This window comes from Chelmon rostratus, chromosome 10 (genome assembly GCF_017976325.1).
Source record: "Chelmon rostratus isolate fCheRos1 chromosome 10, fCheRos1.pri, whole genome shotgun sequence".
Taxonomy (NCBI): Eukaryota; Metazoa; Chordata; class Actinopteri; order Chaetodontiformes; family Chaetodontidae; genus Chelmon; species Chelmon rostratus.
Genome location: NC_055667.1, coordinates 7,333,009 through 7,352,071, shown reverse-complemented (window position 1 = coordinate 7,352,071; position 19,063 = coordinate 7,333,009). Strand labels below are relative to the sequence as shown.

Below are 19,063 nucleotides of genomic sequence, written 5' to 3'. Positions count from 1 at the left end.
GTTAACAATTTAAAGGAACACTTCAGCATTTTAGGAAATGGGCTTATTTGTTTTTAGCTCAGTTAGATGAGAACCACTCTCACATGTATACAGTAAACATCTACCTGAAGCTAGTACACTAGAAATAGGGGACAACAGCTAGCCTGAGTCTATCCAATCATGAAATTCATTCATTATGTATTCATTATACTGCATATTATGGAACTGCAAATTGAATATCTTTGGGTCTGGGCCAATAGGTCAGACAAACCAGCAAATAAATAATTTGACAGGTTAATTGATAGTGAAATTATTGATTGATTATTGATTGCAACTCTAAAACATCTATAAACATTCAACAGAGTTTATACTGTACATTTAAACCACTATATATAGCCTCTGTTTTCATGTGCATATTTCACATGACATCATAATCAGCTGAACAGAGCTGTACTGAGACATTATTTAAATTTATTACATCAATGCCACAGTGACAGAGTTGAGTTCTGCTTCATCGCTATGATTCATCGTCATACCTGAAAATTATATCCAATACTAGTTTGAGTCACAAAGGTTTCTTTCCTGTTTTGGCACTGAGGCAGGCTTAAAATGAACCGAAGTTATGAAAAGATTGAGACTATTCCTTCCAGTTAGAAATCCAAGCACCTGCAGCTTCCCTATTACTCATCCAGCCTGACCTCTATATCTCCCAGTCTGATCGCAGAGCGATGGAAAAAAAAAAAAAAAAAAAAATCAATTTTCCGCCCTGACACTTGGCCTGACAGACTCAATGACCATAACGGCCCACATATGTGTGAAGGTACATTTTGATGAGCCAACTCAACAGCCATCCAATGATGTGATTTAAAAGAATTCATGCCACAAGCAAGCAGTGGCTCTGTTATTATTGGGGGGTGGTGTTGTGGTTCATAAAATGACACGCGGGTTGGATTTTTAGCAATATAGATATTTCTCGGAGGCAAAATCTGCTCCAGAGGCAGAAAAAAATGTCAGTGGTTGAATTTAATCTTATTAAAGCCACAAATCCACAGATCCATGGCTCCCTCTATTAGATTAAATCCAAGTGAAAAAGCAAGGGACACAAACATGCAGGTTTACTGGCTCTCCAACAATGACACTTAACTTTTCTGTCATTGAGAAATTTGAATCTAATGGTGTCCTGCAACACTGACCTGTCGGCTGATGGAGCAAAATGATGGTGAAATACCTAGCTGAGGTGTTTTGTGCATCAGTGAAAGTGAACTGAAGATTGAAGTTTATCAGAGACAGACAAACAGAAAGAGGGAGACAGAAGGAGCTAGAGATTGAGTGCTACCAGCAGAAGCATTGTCCCCTCACTGAGTGACACACCATCTCTTCCTCCCGGACACAGACCATTCTTTGTTTGTTCCCTGGGGCCAAATGAGTTCAAACAGAGGGGAGGGGAGCAGAGCGGGTGGGGGTGGGGGTCACAGAGTGGAGAGGAATCTTTGGATGGAGGGATGGAGGGGCAAAAAGGAGATGGCACAAACAGCGACTTGCATAGTCTGATGAAGAGCGATGGAGGGAAGAGAGACTCTTTAGCCTGACAGGATGCAGGCCTGCTTGGGAAAAGGGGAAAGGCAAAGGCGTGGAGGTAGTCTGTGTGTGTGTGTGTGTGTGTGTGTGTGTGTGTGTGTGTTTTGGGGGGGGAGTCCAAGAGATGGGAGGGGTGTTTCATGTGAGAAAGAGAGAATTAAGGGGGTATTTTCACAGCAGGCTTTGCACGCTTTCCCTGCATCTGTGGTTACGGGTGGCCCATGAAAAGAGTTTGTGTGTGTGTTTGTGCATGGAGGAAGAATTCATGCATGCGTGTGCTTGTATATGTGTGTGGTTGTCTGCTGTTTTCTGTGTGTTTTCTGTGTGTGCCATGCGCTTACAAACTGGAGGAACACGTGTCCCAGTGCATGCTGAGGGCTGGGTTCCGGCTGCAGACTGGTCTCCACTGCAGACAACACCTCTTTGTGCAACTCCAGGATGTCCTCAATATTTGAAAACAGAATCTATAAACAGAGGGATGATGTAAAGGGAGGGGATGCAGAGGAAGGAAGAGATAAAGAGGCGGGGTGGAAGGAAGAGAGAGAACAGAGCAAAGAGGTGGCCAACAGATGGACAGAGATGTGGGGAAAGAAGGCAAATCCATGAATGAATACTACATCTGAGCATTTGTAATATCAAAAATCATTTTAGATGCTCTGACTTGTAGGCTTGGTCTTTTGGCTGTGCAAAAAAGTCTTGAAAAGCCAATCCTACCTTGACATGTTCCGGTGAGAGACACTGTTGGTCATCTGAGGTTTGTCTGATTCGATGCAAAAATGCCTGAAGAGGAAACAGAAACAAATCAGCCACGTTTAAAAAAAATCTATGAAAATATAAGCATAGTGAATTTTGAATGTCCCAAGAGAGTCTGATTTGCTCTCTATGAGATAACAGGAATATCCTGAATCATCACACAAGACTGGTCTGACTCTGGAAGTGGAAGTCCAGGTTCACTTTACTGATTGTTTAAAAATGAGTGCATCTGTGCTATTTGCTTTGAGGAAACAAATACACACAGTACATACAGATTCTGTAACATCACTATACATGGACATAGACACACAAGCCTTTGAGCAATAGACAGTCACATGTACAGTCACACACTTAACAGAAGATTGCCTTTCACGGTGCAAGACTCAAGCGTGTCACAGCTTTTTCATATTCCTTCGGTCCCACAGAACTTTTCCACTATATGACGGGGTTTTTTTTTCTCTGCCTTGTGACACTTACAGCTCACTGTATGGATTCTCTGCAGTGGAAGCTAATGCACCTGAGCAGTCAGCTGTAAGACATCAGCAAAAATAGTTGCTTCATTGTTGCAGCGTCTACACACACCACTTCACCAAAGACGACCATAATAGGCTCATGTCAAGTTGAGCTTTGCCTGTGTGCGCAGTTTTGTCTGTGCGTGTGTGCGTGCATGCCTGCCAATCAGAATAACTTAGAAAACAAAAAGAATGGTGAAGAGAGGGGAAGTGAATCTGCAAACAGTTTCTTCTATTCTCTCTTCCCCAATTCTATCAGCTTGTGTCTGACAGGCTTTACCTGCCTCAGTCTGGCTCTCTGCCTCATCTCCAGACAACACTGTCTTGAAAAGAAAGGGATAATGGAGATATGAATCCCCAAATTGCCAAATAAAACTCTACTCCTGCTTCATCTGGCAGGCTCTTGCTGGTGTGTCTGCCTGCATTTCAGTGCCTCAAGTCTGAAAAGTGATAGCGTGGATGAAGGATGTTACAAAGGGGAAAAACACTGGGTTCTGATGAATGTAGAATGATTCTGACAGTCTAAGTATTACTGCAGCTCTTTGAGCTGATTCACACAAGCCCCTTAAAAGTTACAAAGATGAAACAAGCAGCACAAAGATCTGTACACATACTGCCTGAGCACTCATGTTAAAGTGTCAATGGTTCATATTTTCATAAACATGAACATGACTTTTTTCATATAACACAATAATTTGCACAAATTAAATAAAGACTGAAAATAGTTTCCCAAATTAGATCATGGAAATATCTGTTCAAATAAATGTAAAGTCAAAATGTGCACATATCTGACCAATCATTTGACTATTGGGACCAACATTTTTCTGTTCTTGATGGTTTCTTGTTTTCAGTCGGTACTCAAAAAGTATTGAGAATCGATATCCAGTCCAAATACATTTCGATGGAAAATAAACAGCAACCCAAAATGTTTGCATGGCTAGCTATAATGAGATGTATGTAAGAAAATGATTTATTGTAATTTGGGTGAACCGGCCTTTCATAGAAAAGCCTAGCATGTGCTATACAGTCAAACATAACATCAGCCAACAACATGTATTACTTACAGTAAGTCACTTGCCTATAATGAAAGACTGACACTTGTAATCACACATTTGCTCTAAAGATAGAACGCAGCCAACCAGGCAGTCAGGCAGCAATCATATCATTTCCTCTGAGACCGAACACTTTGGGAGGAGAGTCTCCAGTTTTTTCCCCTCTTTACTAGCTTTTGCGTAGGTTGTACCAAAATAGAAAGCAAAGGTCTTTAGCAGTGAGCTGCGACCTCGCTAATTAAGACCAGTATTAAAGGGAAGCAGTAGTCATCGTGTTCTTGACTGGTTTTGGGAGGGAGCTGATTGTGCTTGAGGCGTACACTAATTAAATCTCCCATATGGCAACTTGTACCGTGTCCACACTGGAGGAGTCACTCATGTGAGAGATTGCTCCCTGGCAGAGAAGACAAGAAGAGGCAGGAAACAAGACTTTTCCTCATTCGCTTTCAGATGTGGGTGCAGGAGAGAGCAAAGGGGGCAAAGGATGAAAACAAAAAAGGGAAAGGGAACACAGGGCGAGATAAAACTAAAGCATCTAGACTATGGAGTCATTCCTCACTGAAGTCTTAGACAGCTGATCCAGGCAGGATTCACTCCTTAAACTAAATGTGTCACACAGATGTGGTGATGGGGGGGATCAGCAGGGAGGATGGAGGGAAGGAGCAACAAAGAGATCCTTTGAGTCCAGATCCTCGACCCAACATGGCCATTTTCACCAAGGCTTGTGTTGGCTGTCTCCATTGTTCCATCACAAAGCACAGGTTTATTTGGAGAGAAAATTGGAAGCTTTCTCTGTCCACCATCATGACTGAGACACTGGCTTGAGTAGAGCCAGAGGAGATGACAGAGCAGAGAGTAAACAGGCCATGCACATCAAGCATGTGTGTGTTTATTCAAACTCAGGATTTATACAGTCTGGACTGTAATATTTAGAAAGTGTGATCAGAATCAACAACAGGAAATGGCCCCAAAAGAAGGTATTATGGGTATAATTGGAAGGACGTTGACATCTGATGGACAGCAGTTCATTGTGCTTGAAGAGCCAAGCGTCATAATTGGGCAAACTGCAGTCTGGACTGGCTTTCATATTGTGCTATTTCTTAGTCCTAAGCAGTAATGACCATCAGTCAAAGTAACTTCCTGCCAAGAGCACATACGAGTCAGTCACACACAGCAGATGTTACAGAGACTGGAATCTGATTTGTTTAACTCCAAATCCTAAATTTGCAACTTGGCAAGATGACTGGTTACCAATACACACAGACGGGCTACGTGTGATTACATGTGACTTCTGTTAGCATCTCCTGACTGGCTTTAGAAAGTCAGCAGTGTGAATGAAATGCAAAACTAAAAGACACCCATTATTTCCCCCTCTGGATTGGAAAACACAGAAGAAGCAGATGCGACTGCACCCTCAGATAACCCTCAGCATATTAAAAGTCATGGATCATTTGCATGGAAAGGACAATACCTCAGAGCGCTGTGCACACGCACGGAGACACACACGTACACACAGTGACATTAAGATATGAGATGAATATTGAAAGAGCCATCCTTTCCGCAGTGTATAGCTAAGCCAGTTGTTATTGGAAAAAAATCAATCAGGAAAAACAAACACGGCAGTCATGACAGACACGGTGACTCTGCTCTACCCACTGGACACAGTTGTTGAGCTCATTACTTCTTAATCAACATGCTGAGTGGCAGCAGAATGCGGCTGACGGTCCTTGTTTACTTTCATATCTCCATCTCAGGTGACCTTTCTGCCTCTTTTTTGACATCAGCACATCGTCATCGGTGAGCTGAGGGTGTGTAATCACCTTAAGTGGAGGATCAGACATTGGTGAATAATATTTACATGAATGATGAATAACAATAACTGTCTTTGTTGGTTAAGACGAACAGATTTGTTTGGCTGTTTTTGTCTGAGATCTAGTTCAGCCACACAGTCTTGACAAACACTGGCTATGAGTTTGAACAAGCAGATGATTATGTTTTATAGCACACTGCCTACAGCAAATTGTGGTCCTTAAAAATATAGTCCATAGATGTCCTTGGATACAACACAGCTCTGTATATACATAGCGGCCTTTCCTCCATAGATTGCCCCAAGCAGCTGACAGCAGATTGTGTGCATAAGATGCTTTAGTTACTCTCCAATACCTAAAAATAGTGATGGCATCAATCACTGTGTTAATAATAGTTGGTCAGATGGGACACAAATTCATTTTTTGATACCCTTCAATTCATAATAATGAGTCAGAGTGGCTGCATGGAAGGGGCTCAGCTGCTGCACGGAGCACAACAGAGATATTGCACATGATGGTCTCTTGCCACAGGGGTGACGGGCTGTGAGGGGAAACTGCTCATGATGTAATCCCACCGGAGACAAAACCATGAAGCCTCTTGATAGACCACAAAGTAGCTGCCAAATACAACACTAATGCAGAATTATACCACTGGTATTTCAGTATGGTAAAGCCAGGCAAGTCTACCACAAAGGAAGTAGTTGAAAGTCATTCTAAAAACACCAAACACTCCAAAAGGCCTGCTGCACCCACGTTTATCAGAAGAAGAATTTAACACAATGTTATACTTCATCATTTTTTGTAGCCATCAATAGTTTATACCTTATTCGTATGCTTTTTTCTGGCTTCATTATAGCATCATTATGGAAAGTATGATCATCTTGAACATCTTGCTAAATATTTCAATTAAAAATAATGATAATTGACCTCGGTTTCAGGAGACAGAATGCTGTCTTACAATTTTACTCTTTTTGTTACCGATAACATTTTCACATTCTGACATTCCTCATTGAACAAAACCATTTGTTTGCTTTCTGTCACTCTTGTTGAAAGAAACCTCTTCTTGAAAGTCAGGCCTTTAAAAAGCTGCGCTGTAGTCATGCAGGCACTGAAAACATTATCAGGATGTTCATCATTTCCTCCTACTTGCCCTAAAAAGCCTGTACATTTCAAATCAACATTTTTTCATATGGAGAAAAAATATTAAATTCTGACAGCAATCAGCATGTACTAGCAAAATGTCACCCATTCTTAAAACGTACTGGTTTGGTGCAAGGACAGTGCGTTACGTGTATGTAAAGGGTCTAGATGAAAGCTACAAATGTTTAAACTACTTATTTACTACAGAAGCCAAACAGATGAAGGCCCTGGCCTTAAGGATGCAGTTGGACATTTTTATACCGTGAAAAGAAGGTGAGACATTTAATGAGGCTGACTGATCTCATTTAAACCATAAAGGGCAATCACTACATGGCCCCAGAAACAAGCCTGTGTGCTTTGTATAGCATACTAGCTTTTTGTTAGCATTTTCACAAACCCACACCCCTTCCTCTACCCTCACATACAAAATGTAGTACAAGGGTGTTTTCACACTTGAACGCACAAGAGGTTTTTTCAGGACCTGAGGCTGCTTGGCAAAAGAGTTCGGCAAGTTTCCTTGAGTGTGAAACCTCTTGTCACAGTTAGTTGTAGCTCAGAAAAGCACTTTAAGTTCCACAAAAATGTGTCATCTAGAGTCGTCTGTTCTAGGACTGATCACCACCGTGGTGTGAGTGGTGTGAACACTTGTCTGGTCAAAGTCTGCACGTATAAGAGACTTGTCACCCAAAAAAATGTACCTCATTTGAAGGTGCTGCTTGCTGCACTTGGTGCATTATGATGGGACATGACTGAAGTAACACATTACAAGGTACAAGGTTCATTTATTTACCATTCTGCAACACAGGGTTGTGCAATGAAACACAAGTTGTAGAAAATTATATTAATTAATAAATTATTAATGTCATCATTTTATCTGCAACCAAGCTACATCTTAGATGCGGATGTAACTCTACTGTGTACAGTTTTGTCATAGATGCATGCTGCACAATCTACCCACAGTTTCAAATGATTTTCATGCGAAAGCAGGCACCACCTATCTCTCCTAAGAGTCTGAAGACATTAGCCAGGTTCAGTACTCAAGTGGATCAAGCATGGAACTTAGCCCATTACATCAGCTTACATAAAAGCAAGTCAAATGTGCCACTTGCTGCATGAGCACACCGAGCAGGTTAATGCGAGGTTAGGGGATCCCAACAAGCTCTCTCACTGCCCAATTTATTGAAACAATACACGTGCAAGAAAAGCCAAAGTCAAGTTAAAAAACCCCAAACTGCAGAAACAGAAAAGTACGCATGCATGCCTCTGTGAGTGCCTTTGTGTTTGTGGCATGCAAACAGGAAGTGAAAGCAGAGCAATCACACTGAACAAAAGCCAACACTTTTTTAGACACCTGAATCATTGACAAGTTTTTTTTTTCTTTTCAAGCAGATAGGCAGCGGCTCTACTCAGTGGGGAAGGAAAACAAACAGTCTGCAGAAACAAGCAGTGCCTCTAGACACAAAAGCAGCAGATGTCCTTTCTGGATAGGAAGTGTGGCTTTTGTGCAAAGGAAGTACTGTAGATGACATGTTTGATTGGCCGCTAACTCAACTGTTTTCCAAATAAAGTCTGACAGTTTTATGCTAGCATGCAAACCAATGGTAACAAACAAATAAATCATAATTAGCTTTATACACTAGATACACATGATTTAAATTATGTACTTTAACTTTAAATTTGTGGCACTGTAATAAGACGATGTTTGACTGTGCTTTAAGACACAAATCATTACAAAATGACTAGTGGAAGATCATGCTATTTATTGTGATGGAGAGAAATGCAAAGTAACTGTCTTCATTATTTACATGTTCAATTGTCAGCCATCATAGTACTTGGCAGGCTGAAAAAACACACGTCTAACCCAACAGTGGGAACTCAGTTTAACACCAATAACTGGTCTTGTGTCATATGAGGTATCAGGCATCATCTCATATGACAAACAGCCAAAGGGTCAGATGTGGGTTGGGGGTTTGCTAAATGTTGAGGTTTATCAGAGCGAAGAGGGGCCAGACAGTAAGGTGTGAAGATACAGAGAGACCATATGCTGGTGGAGGTTCAGTGTTCGCTCCACTGAACAGTGAGTAAGAGGCCTGCTGCCTTCACGTCTGCCTTGTCTGCCTCTGAACAGAGCTTTCTACCTGCAGCTAAGCCAACTGCGTGACCCAACGATGGCTTCACTTCTTTGAGTCAAGGTCTTCACTTCAGTCTAGAGCCCTTTCAATTGGCTGGCACAGTGTTCACCAAAATACATACGACCAAGTCATCAAGCTGGCTGTGACACAAGCAGAATGCACATACACACTTTCTGAGCAAAGTCAAATCTGAACAACTGCAAATACTTACACAGTCACCATTACAATTAGTTAAAACCCAGCAGGGAAATAACTAGAGAGAAGTAAGAAAACTGTCAAACTGGGTCAAGTTGCAACATGAGCGGAAATTAGCCGTATACAGTCATAGTGCTGGCAAGGGATGTTGTCTCAAGGGTCACTCAGAGTCGGGTACGAGGGATCCTTCTATTTGCATGTTTACCTTCAGTAAAGGCTATCCATATTAATCAGGGATAAAAAGGATGATGAAAATGATCACGTGGCACCTTGCCTGACATTTTGGAAGCTGTGGTGGTGGTGGTGGTGTACTAGATTACATTATAGTAAAAGGTGTTTCCAATATTTTGTACAGAGAGTCTGTTGCTGCATAAGTCTCCTGAATTACAAGAGACATTTAAGAAAAAATGAGGGGTCAGTGAAAACACAGTATTTCTCACATTTTAAGTCCACAAACCAGCATATGAACAAACAGATGTATTTGTATACTAGATTTGCAAACATGTGTCTATATATTGCTCATTGACATACTAGAAGAGGAGATCACTATTACAATTGGATTCAGATGAAACATTGATACAAATGCCAAAATTGAGTTCAATCATGTTCATTAACTTCCATTTGGTAAGCGTACTCTTGTATAACCCTTAGAAACAGAATTGCTGAGACGTGACAATGACCTGACTGATTATGCACTTCCTGCTAGTCATAAGAGAAGAAGAAATGTTATAGAGGAGCCCAATAACTGAATTTGTCTGTTTACTGGTGAGTCAGTCAGATAGCACCATCCTAATGTTTAACTATCAAACTTCTTTGGGAGTAGATTTCTCTCATTCTAGTAGCTTCTTCATCATGAGACCCAAGATGGCATTAATGGGGACAAAACTGGGCCATTTTCCTGATTGCCCATGGCTACATCAGCTTTGGTAACAATGCTGGGCCATCTCAGTAACAATGCTGGGTCATCTCTCAAGAGACCCCGTATATCAAGCACAAGCTCGTAACACTTGTCAAGGTTTATCCAGAAGGTCCTGAGAGCCCCTTTTCACTTCGCTGCAGTTCCCACACCTACTGAAACAGCCCTTAACAGAAGATTCACAGATTCAGGACTTTTCTATGCGAGTTCTCAGGTCACCAGCCTCAAACTCTCTACCCCTCCTACCCAAGAGAAAACAACAACAAGCTAAAAACAATGTGTCCATTAAGGTTCTCTTTTTGGAGGAGAGGATTGGGGTGGCCAGCCACAAAGGAGACGGGGCAGTTTTGGAGAGGGACTGGGGCCATTTAAGGGTCGACATGGCATGAAATTGAATAAATAAATGAAGAAATCCCCTCTTTGTGGCATGAGTGCAGCGGAGCCAGAGAAAGGCCCGTGGCGTTGCCACAATGAGGGACCCCAGCAAACCTTAGCAGACTTCTTTCTCTCTGAAGCTGTAATTCACATCTCTCCCCAGCCCTCCAAAAACTCCCTCAGCTCCCCTTCACCCCCCAACCAGTCCCTTGCTGTCTTCCAAGAGAAACCCTTTTTGGCAGAGCCAATCACCAAAACACAAAGTCTTCTTTGAGTCTTGTCCAGTTTTTTTTTTCCTCCCACTTTCACTCACTTCCGCTCTGAAGGACTTTAAACTTCTTTTGTGTGGCTCACATGGGCAGAAACTAAACACTACTGGGGGATGAGACACTGTCTCACCCACAGAGAAAGACAAGACTGGACCCTAGACTTCCTGTTTAAGACAGTCTACTCCTCGAGCCCACATCAGTTCTGTTGAATTAATTAATGTATAATGCACATGATGGTTTTAAAATAAGTGTATATATATATATATGTACATATATACATATATATACACACACACACACACACTTGTATATATATATGTAGATATAGATATATATGTATGTTGTATAACAGGGGCATCTCCATCTCATTTAGCTAGGTGCTCCCACTTGCTGCTTGTAATTAATGTATCCTTTATGACTACTATATCGTTTAGGTTGTTAGCCAGCTTCTACAGACTCATTCTCTACAGGAACAAAAGACAGAGAAGCACACGACACGACTTCTCACATACGCCCCTTGTGGTAATAGCAATGGAAATAGCGTGTCATGCATTTTGCATGCTGTTTAGTGTGTTGTTTCCTCATTTGTAGACAAAATGTTCACAGCCGGCACTTGCACATCTGCTGCGACCTGTACATCTCTTCTTCTTCATCTACCTTTGTCTATATTTAACACTATATTGATCATTGGCATACTAGAAGAGGAAATCACTATTACAATTGGATTGAGATGAAACATTGATGCAAATGCCCAAATTGAGTTCATTCATGTTCATTAACTTCCATTTGGTAAGCGTTTTCTTGTATAACCCTTAGAACACAGCCAGCACTTGCACATCTGCTGCGACCTGTACATCTATTCCGTTCATCTAACTTTGTCTATATTTGACGCGTTGAGATGACATATTCTCTTCACGGGGAACATGTGCAGCTTCACCCCAGCTAAATCATTCCCAAATTTTATCTCTACCAGTGCCGACACTCACCGGTTTGTCAGTGAGTCCTTTTTCTAAGTGGCTTTCCTGTTGAGGGGTAACATGTGGTGATCAGGAGATAACATCATGGACCAGATTGCAAAGGCCATCTGGACGTTTGGACGTGAGGTTTTTGGTGCTGACAGACGTAGGGATCACAGACTGGATCCGAGTGTGGTGTCTGTGGTGTTGAGTGAGCCATCAGAGACCCGTGAAGCTTCCAACTGGCTACAGAAAAAGATGCAGCACAGCTGATCATTACAGCTACATTCAGTTAGCGATTTCCTACATTTTTCATTATACCTTTACATATGTGTGTTACACAACAATAACATGTGTTTGCTTTCATATATTTGACTGAACTAAGCAAAATAAAACTAGTGCCACACCTGGCATTCAGCTGGGCAGACATAAACAGCGTCATGGGCACAGACAGAGAGAATGCTGGTAACGGACCAAATCAGTGTCCCACACTACACAATAATGGTCATTTGGCAAAGCAGAGGGGAAGATCATGGAGAACACCAACTGGTTTTAACTCAAACAGTATTTACCAGCCTGGTGGTATTTAATGGACAGACAGACAGCACCTAGTTAAAGCTCTTTCTGTCAGAAAAACTCCTAATGTAGCTCTGAAAACAGTGACGCAACTGACCTACATTCTGTCTCAACTTCTCAGTTTAGCAGCCACTAATACGACAGCCACTCATATTAGTTTCCACTCCTGACAATGATACTTCAAGGATCATTTTGATTCACAATATTCCATCTCAGTGCAAGTACAAATCCAACAGACAGATAACAGAGTGTGGAACTCGAATTGAAACTGAGTCACATGTAGTCAGATGACAAAAAGAGACAACGGTCCTGGTAATATCTTCATTGAAACAAGGGATACATTCAGTCACATATATGTCCTGAGGGACCATAAGGGTCATCTAAATCACAGCTGGAGGCAAAATGTCCAAAAACTGGATGATAATTCATCACATCAATACGTTGTATCATCTCTGAAAAGGTTTCCTGTTTGCATGTGAGAACAAAATCATCACAGTAACAGCTTGCGCATGTATGACTCAAGCCTTTAATCATACCATGTTAGTTGGCAAAAATGTCATCACATTTAAAAAATGCCAAAATAAAAGCCCTTCGGCAACCAGGCCCAAGTATTTGTCAGTAGCTGTCATGCACAGTTGTAACATATTCAGCGCCTCTTTGACTTGTGGGGTTAAATAAGATAAATAGAAAAATACGTCCACTAATTGGTGAAGTGAAATTACCAACCATGACTTTTCGCTCGGTTTTGTCACAACATGTATACCAACAGCTTTTCAGAAGAAGTGAGAAGCCTGGGCTGACATGTAAAGTAGGCCTGCATCTGCAGATCAAAGCAATGGACGAAAGAGACAAGAATGGACTGGAAAAGAAGCTTAATTCAAAGATCGACATCTCCCATTCATGCATGCATCTCACACAAGTAAGATTCTCAAGTCTGCTTGCTCGATTCTGTTTAACCCTACAGCAAGTTTTACAGGCCAGATAGGTAGTGCATTAACGTTAGCTCAGAATTACCTCAAAATACATTTGTGGAACTACTAGAGACAACAGGAGAGCTACGCCTGAGTGTGTTGGATAGTGTGTGGTGTGTGTGACACCCCCCCCCCCGATCAGCCAACACTTCAGCAGACCTGTAATCTAACCTTAATCTTTGCCATATTCTCTACATTAAAGGACCTTAGCGCAAAGCTACTCTATGGCTGTTTTGTTGTTCAGGATTTTCTGAGGCAAATGGCCTCTGACCCTGAAAGAAGCCACACATCTGGTTGCATTTGAGAAAGCAAACAAACACTGCAAGCCTGCTGCCACAGTTCGTAAACCAAATAGGAAGCTCCTAGGGCAGAGTCTATGCCAAGCCATTCAGCAGGTAACCATTCATCCTTTTCATTCACTCCTCAAGCATGCTCTCAAAACCATGCAGCACGGTTACTGCACAAAGTATCCACCCACAGAAAGTACTCATCCAAACTTTGTCCAGGTCATGATCTCCAAGGGGACATTAGAGATCTCATGTTGCTGCGCTATTACAATTCAGGCCAGGTCACCCACTGTATCATGTAACAGCCCGTTGAAAAAAAACCCACAGAGTCACTTTTCACATTCACTGTATCTCATTGGTTTCAGTCATATACTGTATATGCCTCTGTAATCCAAACAGTGCATTTGAAAAGTCTTGCTGCTCTGCATTCTTGACATTGCGCGGTCTGATGTTTGACACAGTTGAAATCCATAACCCGATATAATGCTAATGACTTCTGGTTCATGACTTTCTTACCTCCACACACCTCAGATTCCACAGCACAAAGTCCTGAATAGATTAACTTCTTTCACTGCACAATTAAAACCACTCAAAGAGAAACAATCAATTAAACACCTCTTGTAACCACAAGGATGGCAAAGTCAATATTCACATAAGACGACGTTCAATACCGATCGTGTAATAAGAGAAAATCTTATGCTAATTCACAGCTGTAAGATTCTGCAAACATCTCTTGCGGAGGGAGAAGGGAGGGAGGGGTGGTGTTGTTTTTTTTTTGACATCCTGCCTCCGGGTGTTACAGTGGTTAAGACTTGTTAACTAGAATTCTTAAAATTCCTGCTGCAGTCTTATGCCTCAAAGAAATGGCTTATCAACACACATGACTAAAAAAAGAACAAAGATTAAGTTGGAAACTGGCATTTATCCCCATCTATGAAACACGCTGCATTGTAATGAGTCTCTGGCATTGTAGCTGCACTGCAAGGTACCAATTGTCCAGGGTGAGATGGAAGGGTGCACAGTGGCAAGCTAGAACAGGAGCATCATATGTATGCATCAAAGGCAGGTCAGTGGCTTATGCACTGACCTCAGGTTATGGTAGTGCTATGGGTCTGGGTGTGCAAACATGTCTGACAACCAGCATTGCTCTGGAGACATAGGTCCTACAAAACACTGAGTCAGACAAGTTGTTTTGAACACTAGCTCATCGAACATTTTAAAGTTCTGTCTATTTTGCTTCAGTCAAACACCAGCACATTTGCTGTGACTGACTACCACCTCAGCATTTGAAGGCTTGATTAATCTGAGGGTTGCAAGCTGCATGATGAGACCTTCTATCCCATCGCTCATGTCTTTCTAGAGTTTAAAGCACAGAAATACTAAAACCCCAGCAGTCTGCCATTGTAACTGTTCTACCTGCTGTTTGGACTCCACAGGCTGTTTTTCAGCCTTCTCTCTTGCTATATATGTGATGTGTGCCTGTGTTCTATGACTTCAGCAGGGCTGAGGTTGCAGTTAACTGAGACCACTGGCATTGTAGCCAAGATGAGAGCTAGAATCCGAAGCTATTTATACCCGCCTAGCTCAGAGAAACTTCATGCGGGTCTTTCCCACCAAGTGGGGAGGGCTGGAGAGATGGAGTGGATCAACAAAAAAAAAAAAAAAAGGAAAAGGAAAGAGGTAGACACATGCTCAAGTTTGGAGGGGAAGCTCAAGGCTGGCTTCCTGTATGTCTGTCTTCCTGGGCACCACTCAGAGAATGTGTGAGTATGCCTGTGCATATGTCATCCTGTATGCTCAGCAAGGCTTGTCAACAGTAACTATAGGTGGACATATAGAAATGTCGACAACAGCAAAACAAGAAAAAAGAGGTGTGAAAAACTGCAGCTATATAGCACATGTGCAGTAACAAACCAAAACACAATATAATTTATCCACACAAACACACATCAGTGTGAAACATGTGTAATCTCACTTGTGTGTGGCCTAAAGCTAGGATCACAGGGGGCAGGATTTCCAGATGTTTCCTATTATCCCACAGCCCTGACGAGACCTTCCTGGTCACCCAACTCTCCGTCTCTCACTTTTCAGAATCAAGAAGGAAGGTCAAAAGCTGACGAACTTATTGGCCAAACGACTCCACTGCTGTCTTTGCTGGACAGGATTCACTAAAACACGGGCCAGTGTGGTCAGGGAAAAAAAGACAGCAGCTTTCAAAATGGCAAACCCCCATGTCTATGGTTTTGAAGGAAAATCCCTCACGTCTAACGGGTATGACACCACTGACCGTATTCCTGTCATAGATAGCCTACATTTTGGTGGATCATGATGGGGAAAATCCAGTTGCCTGGATTATGTCAACAAAGCGCTACTCTGGAGAAAATCCTAACTAATCTATGGCACTACGAAATGATCAGTTCAGACACAAACAAGGGAATTTGTTGCAACAAAAGCTTGAAGAGAGCAGCTATCGCCAGAAACTTGGAATTGAAAAGGAAACAGCCTGATTAAATGAGACTGCTTCCACTCTACCTTGAAGAGGCAATAGATTTAGAGATTTGCAATGATAACACTGAGGAAAATGAATCTTCTAATCCCTCTTTTCACACTCCCAACCCCCTTCTCACCTCATCTCCTCCCACCATCCCTACATGCTTCCCTCCTGCACATTGGATGAGCTTGTTGCCGCTGGTAATTGCCAGGGGATGAGTGACATGCAGAATGGCTGAGACGCCGAAGCCGGATATCCATCTCTTTTCTACCATGGACATGGGGGAAAACCCCAATGTGACTAAAAAAAATAAAGCTGCCAGGAGCCTACAGATAAGGAATAAGATGTCAGGATCTACATAAAAAAACAAGATAAAACACTTGACCATGGTAATGTATTTTGTACTTAAATGATGTCATGTCAGATAGCTCCAGTACGGCTGCAATGAAGTTTGACAGCAGAAAATGTTTCAGTGATCTACACATCAACAGTCTGTCACACTGAGGTGTCAGTTCCACAGAATCAAAACTCCACTGTCTGCACTGATGGTAAACATACAGGATAGTTGCAGCAGGAGACCAGAAAGAATTGCGACCTCAAACCATGTTGTGTTTTCAATCATACTGTATTTGCGGTTCATTTTTCTTGACAGGGGAAAACACCTCTCACTTTCTCGCTGCTGCATTATCCCTGTCCTCATCTCCATGCACATGTAAAACTCACAACATTTGTGGAAATATACCAAATATTCTCACTAAGACGTCAAAGGGCGCTCTGGGAAATTTGGTGCTATCTAACCGAGCTACACAAGGCAGGTTGAGAAAATGCAGACACTCAAAAACGTGAAAAACATCACCAATCATCACAAAATAACTCTAACAAACAAAAGTAACTGTGTCACAAATAACTGCGAAGGGAACAATCTGAATATATTCTGTTCTATAAGCACTCACTTTTCATCCCTCTTTCATGCCTCTTCACACTGGAGGGACTCCGTAAACTACCCCTGAACCACAATATATATATCTTTACTTAAAGCATATGTTCTGAGCTCCTACAGCCAGACTTCCCTTATCAGCACCCCAGTGAGCTGCATGGTGACAAAGCCCCGGCTCCCACTGAGAGAAGGGGAGCAGGCTCAGCTAGACCCTGGATGGAAAGCTTGGGAGGGATTTGTAGAGGATTGGCATTGTGTGGTGCGGACTGATGTTTCTTGTCTTTTTGTTTTGGAAGTCCACACACTCCTATTGCAATCTAAGTTACTGAGCCCCAACGCCACAAAGTCCTCCATTTGGAGACTTAATAGACTTTGGAATGGTCTTGCAGCTACGCAAAACATATACAAACCCATGTAGGGTACACCTATGCCATCTTACGGAAACAACTGGCATATTCTTTCTTATGATAAAAAGGATGATTCCTTGTTTTGAGTAATTACCAGCGAGCAGAATTTATTATAAAAACTGCACATATGCGAGAGTTGAATTAGTATAAAATCCGCAGCTTACCATGAATCCCAACAAAAATCACAGAGCCGAAAATATATACTTACACTCCATTAAATTGCAGCCGTGGCTGTATCAAGGGCATTCTATGCAAAGACACTGATAACAGAATTAGTTTCAAGCCTGACCGTATCACTCCCCTTTGACTATACACCGTATGGCTTAAATCAAGACATGCCAATTGATGTGAAGATGGGGAGGAGCATGATGGAGGGCACTAGCACTGACAGTTTTCAGATGTTCACAGGAAAAAAAAACTCCCAGACTCCTCTGATAAATAATTGGAGCTTTGTCTTTATGATTGTGCTGAAACCGGGTTTGGGGGGGAGGAGGTCAAAGCATGGTCTCTGCTGCCTGGTCTGTCTCGTAACAGAAGATAAGCCTTGGCTGCCTCTTGTCTCTTGTGTAACTGAGAAAGGAAACAGTACCGCAGAGGTTGGCTCCCAAAAAAGATGCTTTGTTGAGACAGAAGAGCAGTATTTAAATCCACTCAGTAATCTAGTTCAAGCTTCAGCTGCATGCATCATCTTGAAGCCACATTGTGTGTGTACAAGTGTAAGAAAGTCTTGCATCACTGACTTGAAGTCTATAAGAGCATTTAGGATCTTTGTGACTGTAGGCTACTGTGAACCGGCTGCACAGATGAACAGAATTCTTTGCACTTTGAGGAAGTTCCTAACACATGACAGCACGAGACAAAGGGGGAACCATGACCATGTTTGACAAATGCTTGCCAGATGTTGAAATTGGAAAATGTACAGAATCAGTAGCATGTCCATAAGAAATTTTTTTATCAGCAAGTGAAAGTGTGTACAACCAACAGCTGCCTTTTCAACCTTTGAAACACAGGGGGAAAGAGCAAGTAAGAAGATAGCATGAATCCCTACTAGGACAAGGGTGACGTTTTCTAGCTGACCCTGACCTTTGTGAAGGGGGCAACAAAAAAGGGGATTTCCCCACGGCAAGCAATAAACTGTAATACAACCCCAATCCACAAAAAGTTGGGACGTTGTGTAAAACATAAGTAAAAACAGAATGCAATAATTTCCAAACAAACTGGACAAAGTGTTCATGAGCCCATGTAGTAATATCCTCTATACAATCATGTGTTTCACAACGGGTGTTTCATCCTCAATTGTGAACGACGGAGCCTTTTGAGGATGACCTTTTCATCCCCAATCATGATGCTATCACCTGTTAGCAATATGGTATGTTCCAAACAGGTGTTTTTGGAGCGTTTCACAACTTTCCCAGTCTTTCATTGCTCCTGTCCCAACTTTTTTGAAACATGTTGCTGGCATCAAATTCAGAATAAGCAGATAGTTACAAAAATCAATTAAGCTGATGCAAAACATTAAACGTTCTGTCTTGCTACTGTTTTCACTTGAGTATATGTCAAATAGGATTAGCAAGTTATCACAGTCTGTTGTGTTTGTGTCCAAACTTTTTCAGGAATCAGGGTTGTAAATAAAGTCTCATTTTTGCTGTCACATTAAATGTAGTCAATTTGGAGTTCACCACACACCGCCTTTGTCTCAGCTGGAAGCAGAAACCACCTGCACTGTGCA

General features: G+C 41.9%; 2 protein-coding genes across 2 annotated transcripts in view; both read right to left on the bottom strand.

The window, feature by feature from the left end:
• Positions 1-19,063, bottom strand: part of prex1 (phosphatidylinositol-3,4,5-trisphosphate-dependent Rac exchange factor 1) — an 80,275-nt gene that overhangs the window by 59,962 nt on the left and 1,250 nt on the right. The window contains exons 2-3 of the mRNA XM_041946327.1: positions 2,272-2,337; positions 1,899-2,021 (exon numbers count right to left, since the gene is read on the bottom strand). Of these exons, the coding sequence (XP_041802261.1) occupies positions 1,899-2,021; positions 2,272-2,337 (189 nt within the window). The remainder of the gene's footprint in view (positions 1-1,898; positions 2,022-2,271; positions 2,338-19,063) is intronic.
• The window catches only part of LOC121613068 (ral GTPase-activating protein subunit beta-like), a 42,966-nt gene continuing 25,524 nt past the window's right edge, over positions 1,622-19,063 (bottom strand). Inside the window, exon 33 of the transcript XR_006007168.1 lies at positions 1,622-1,660. The gene's annotated coding sequence lies outside the window, so the exon portion shown is untranslated. The remainder of the gene's footprint in view (positions 1,661-19,063) is intronic.